Source organism: Oculina patagonica, chromosome 8, assembly GCF_052425735.1.
Source record: "Oculina patagonica isolate OP01 chromosome 8, crgOcupat, whole genome shotgun sequence".
Lineage (NCBI taxonomy): Eukaryota > Metazoa > Cnidaria > Anthozoa > Scleractinia > Oculinidae > Oculina > Oculina patagonica.
The window spans coordinates 24,874,111-24,879,320 of record NC_135765.1 but is presented as its reverse complement, the minus strand read 5'-3'; the positions used below and the strand labels follow the sequence as shown (position 1 = coordinate 24,879,320).

Genomic DNA, 5,210 nt, shown 5'->3' with positions numbered 1-5,210 from the left:
AAGGGCGTAACAACAATCTTTGAATCGTTCAGTACAAGGTGAAATTTTTGAAATCGACTAGTTTGGCTGTAACTATATTACATATTACACAACGTACGCTTTGCTCGTGTAGAGCTACTGTGTCTAGTGTAATGGTTTTGGTGGGAGAAGTCTTGGAAAAACAGTTGCTTGTGACTGACATTTTGTCAACCTGCCATCGTTACATTAGTTAAAGATGACATCAACTTTCAGTTGTCTAAACATCAGTTACTAATAACAATCCTTTCCAAGCCTGCTGTCACCCGGACGATCATACAAATGATGTGTAAGAGTTGTAACCAATTTTACACTTCAGGTTTAGCTTTAAGCTGACAAATCTTCAAACGACATTAAGATTGACACGATTCGATTAAGTTTATATTTTTTCTTGCCTTTTATTTGTTAAAAACTTGGCTGTTCTAATTCTAACGATGAGAGCACGAGTAGAAACTTTCTTGGAAGAAAAAAAACAAATTCAATGAAAAAAATTAAAAGCCATAAAAATCAGGCTAAACTAATTTATCTTTACGTGTTCAATTGGTAAAAACGGAGTTTCAAGTTACAATTTTTCGTAAAAAGTGCCTTGAAATCTTTCCTTAACTCTCGATACCTGAATCCGTAAACCCATGGATTGAAGGAAGAATGAGAGAAAGAGACAATTGCAACCCATAACCAAACGTCATTTAGTTGATATTCTTTGCAGGGATTATCCTCAACTAAAAGCATAAAATATACAACGACACTTGGAATAAAGGTTACTACGAAGAGGCAAACTATTATTCCGATTGTTACAGCAGCCTTCTTGTTGCCCAAGCTTTCACTTGATGCATTTGGGTTGTTCTTCATATAACTACTTTGTTTTCTGACGATTGCAAAAATTCTTCCATAACTAAAAGACATAATCAGTAACGGGATTGCAACTGTGGCAACAGAACAAGCGATCCATAGCTTTTCTAGCTTTATGAAGTCATCAAGAAACAGCCGTGGCGAACCGAAAATGACAGATCCAAGCCAAATAAGCGCGATGATAACACGACATCGTTTCTCAGTAATAATCTGGTGGTAGCGCAAAGGATACACAACTGCTATCAGTCTGTCTATACTCACAGCGCTTAAACTGTGAGTTGTTGCTGTGACTGTCAGAATCCAAAGAAAAGCTTCAAGCTTGGCGAGCCATGGCGGTTCATAAGCGACAGCGTAGCAGATGTACAATGGTGTCATGGTTAATCCGATTAACATGTCGGCGACTGTTAACGAGAGAACAAAGTAGTTATTTATCCGGCTACGGACCGTTTCACCATAAACGAAAGCCACCAGAAGAGCCACATTTCCTCCAATCGCCAAAAGACCAGTGATCGAGCAAAAGACAACCAAAATAATCGTCGATTTGATGCTTAACCCATACGTGCAATCTTCTAACTCACAATCCTGACAATCATCATGGCCGGCCATGTTTAAATCGTTTGACCCCGAAGCACAGGTTTACTTCAAGCAGCTAGCAGTTCAAAGACAAGCACGGTTCTGGAAATAAAAACATCACAGCTTTATCACACCTTGGGTACAATTACTCAACAAGCCGAAAAATAGAGTTTTTCCACCCAATGTGATATTAACATAATAAAGGCTATCCCAAACATTCAACTCAAAGACAACAAAGCGGCACGCTTTTAACGCGCGCTCTCCAAAACAATCATTATTATTTCAAATGCAGGTGAAGTCATTTCGGCTACAGCTGCTCACACAAATTCATGTGGCTCTTGATATTTTTATTTTCCGTTCGAAAGCGGAGTCCTTTAAGTAAAAGTAGGAAGCTATTTGGGGTGTACATTTTTCATGCTCCCTTATTTTTTACTATAGTTTTTTTGTTGGCATTTAAACGGGCAGTACGGAAACTATATTTGCTATAGTTTTATGCTAAAACATAAACGAAAATAAAACAAAACAAAGTGAAATGACATTAAATAAATTAAAATAACGCAAACTTTATTGTAGTAGTTCACGATGTATTTATCTTCTCTCCTGCTGTTCCCAGATATGAAAAGCGAAGATGTGAGACACCACGGGTTCAAACTTTTTTTCCTTTATATTGCAGTTTTCAGTGATATGCGAACTCTGAAATTCAAAATCCAACTAACGATTGCGTTTTTCGCTGCCGTCAATCATAATTATGGCGACAGCCAACGAACCATGAAAAGCAGAAACAAACAAAATGTACCGAAATCTGCCAATCACAACTGACACAGGTGACCTTTTGACCCGGTTGAAGTGAGCTTCTGTTTCCCGAGAGGTCCGCTAAGATGATTGATGGCAGCAAAAACGTAAACCGTTGGCTCCAAGGCGTGTACAGACTCTGCTGACAGTTCAAACACCAGTTATTACAACTACAGATTTCACGCGAAAACCGTTAACAGTAATAGTTCATTTAATTTAGTAATTTAATTTGTATTTAGACAGTGCATGGGAATGAAAGCCATATCCCGCTGTTCAAGAAAATGAAAAGCAAATAAAAAGAGGGTGATTGGCAAAAATCTTCATTTCTTTATCAATTTCCCTTCGGTATGTTTTGTGACGTTTTTTTATTGGCGCATCCGTAAATATGAGCTTGTTGTATTAAATTTGCATTGTCATTCGCTGCCTCGAGTTTCAGGCCATAAGAACAATGGATTAACTGCGGGAAAAACGGCGAAACGCGAGTATTAAAATAAACAAGGCCAAGCAGATACGATTTTTGTATTTAGAACATGACGTTTGAATTCTGTACAGAAAACGACAGAGTTTTTCGGAGTTTTTACACGGACTATCTCTTAACACTATTTATGGTGGCTCGTTATGGTTTATATATTCCCATATTCGGCATTCTAATACAGCTACAATAATAATTTTGAGGTAAAACTCTTCGTACAACTTTGTAAAGTTTTTGGCAAAGAACAACTTTAAGTCACCGTGACGTCAAAAATCGTTGCCAAAGCAACGACCGTAGCTATTTTTTACCTTTTGAGGCTAAAATCTTAAAAACTAGAAGGTGAAAGTTTTCGTTTTTCAAATATTTTTGTCTAACGGACAAAACAAGAAATCTCACATTTTTTTTTAAAATTCTGTATGTGGGATTCAGAGCCACCTTAAACTTATGAAAAAATAACGTGGCTCTCCTCCACAGATTGTTTTAAAAGTTGGCAAAAATGTTCCTTATGTCGGTTAGATAAATATGTATATCAATAAAGAATTTTCACCGAGTAGTTTTTGAGTTATTAGCCTCAAAAGGTCCAAAATAGGGTATCTTTGAACCCGTCTGACGTTGCCATGGCAACGAATTTCGACGTCACAATGACCTCAATTTGTACATTTGTAAAACTTGCACAAGTTTGTCTTAGAATATTTTCCTAAACATTATTGGTATAGTTGCAATAGAACACCAAAGATGGGCATGTCTAATTCTGACGGTGCTGGTACCTTGCACTTTTATTTAACTCACAAATTTACGGTAGATTCAATGCTGATAAAAGTTTTGGAACCGCCGTACACCGTTGGTGTGCTTATAAAGCAATTCTGGATGAAAGCAAAACGTTCCAACCATCGTCTTTAGAATCAGCGAGAATTTCAACAGCTTTTCATGACAGAGAACCACTTTAAATTAATTGCACCTTTTTTTCTATATGGTCGCAAAACATGATCTATTTAGATGTTCGTACTGATTTTTTTTAGACGTTTAAGATGTTATATCTAAGTTTCTCAAATGCTGGGCTGCTTGTAGCTGGCTGTGAATTTGATTCTCATGGCGTTTCACAGTTTTGAAGATGCTGAAAGCAAATATCCCTCCCACTTAGAGAAATCCCACAACGCAAACGAATTCCCAACGATAATTCAGCGCTGAAAACTAGCGCTGTAACCCGGTTGGGCAACTAAAGCCGTCAATTAGTCAGATAGCGCCACAGAGCACAGGAGAAGGTTAGGCGGAGTGGGAAGGGAAGGCTTTCTTACAATAACAGCGATGACTATTATATTGCCAACGAATGTGTCACGCCGCCAAAAACTACCGAATATGATAACGATGTTATCCTATGAGAAGGCTGAAAAATGCTCGTTTTAACTTTTCTTAACCCAGGGGGTACTTCCTATAGTGCACTACATTGAGATTCTCCTCTCGAAAAGGGTACCCTTCTTAGGCTGTTGGTATATAGGCAAATATAACTGGGTAGCGATTTTACTAGTTGAAGTATTCAAAGGGTAGGGAAAACATTCACCTACGATTTTAAAAAAAGGCCTTTACAAATTTTCTCGAACATATATCAACTGAATGGTCGATTAAGGGGTTATTCAAGTAAAACAGTAAGTAAAGACATGCAGTGTCCCTTCTGTAGGTATGTATAAGGGGCGCCATTTTCCTATGAAAGGTATACGAAAGGGTACCTTTTCTGCGGAAAATGGTATATAGAACGGTAAGGTTTAAAGTTAATGGGGAGTAAGTCTTTTCTTGTTGGGATTGTAGCGAGTATAGATCGACACTTTTTGCAGTTAATCTATGATAAAGATCACTTAAATAAAGCATTTCCTTCACCATCAATCCATTCAAGCTCCTAGTTGACACCACCTTTTTCTTCCACAGATCTACCGATTCCAACTCCATTTTAAAATCTCTAGTTAATGTTAAGCCCAGCCAATACTTTTTTTTTTTTTTTTTTTTTTTTTTTTTTTTTTTTTTTTTTTTTTTTTTTTTTTTTTTTTTTTTTTTTACTTATATTTATATCATAAAAAAAAAAAAAAAAAAAAAAAAAAAAAAAAAAAAAAAAAAAAAAAAAAAAAAAAAAAAAAAAAAAAAAACGCAAAAAAAAGGAGAAAGAAAAAGAAAAGCACAAAAAAAAATATTTTTTTTTTTTTTTTTTTTTTTTTTTTTTTTAATACGTTTCTTTACGTCAATTCTTGTTCAAAATAAACAGTACTGAATTCCGAGCTCGTTCAAATTAGCGCGAGCTTTTCATCACGAATAGATCGCCTCGATAGAAAGACAAAACTATCGCGTAAGACGTTTAACCGCGCCGAAACCAAACCGAACGGAACAAGACAGGCTTTTTAGTGTCCGAGAAACGGTAAGCTACAGCGTTATTACCTTAAAAATTAACAAAAAGAAATTTAGAACATCATATCTTTCCCTACCTGCAGTCATGTCCGAAATAACAGAAGGACTGTTTCAAGCG

The 5,210-nt window shown here is 36.4% G+C and overlaps 1 protein-coding gene across 1 annotated transcript; it reads right to left on the bottom strand.

The window, feature by feature from the left end:
• Positions 1-344: 344 nt before the first annotated feature.
• Positions 345-1,647, bottom strand: LOC144662395 (adenosine receptor A2b-like). Its single transcript, XM_078523188.1, has one exon. The coding sequence runs from the start codon at positions 1,468-1,470 to the stop codon at positions 544-546; it is 927 nt and encodes a 308-aa protein (XP_078379314.1). The 5' UTR covers positions 1,471-1,647; the 3' UTR covers positions 345-543.
• Between the last annotated feature and the right edge of the window lie 3,563 nt (positions 1,648-5,210).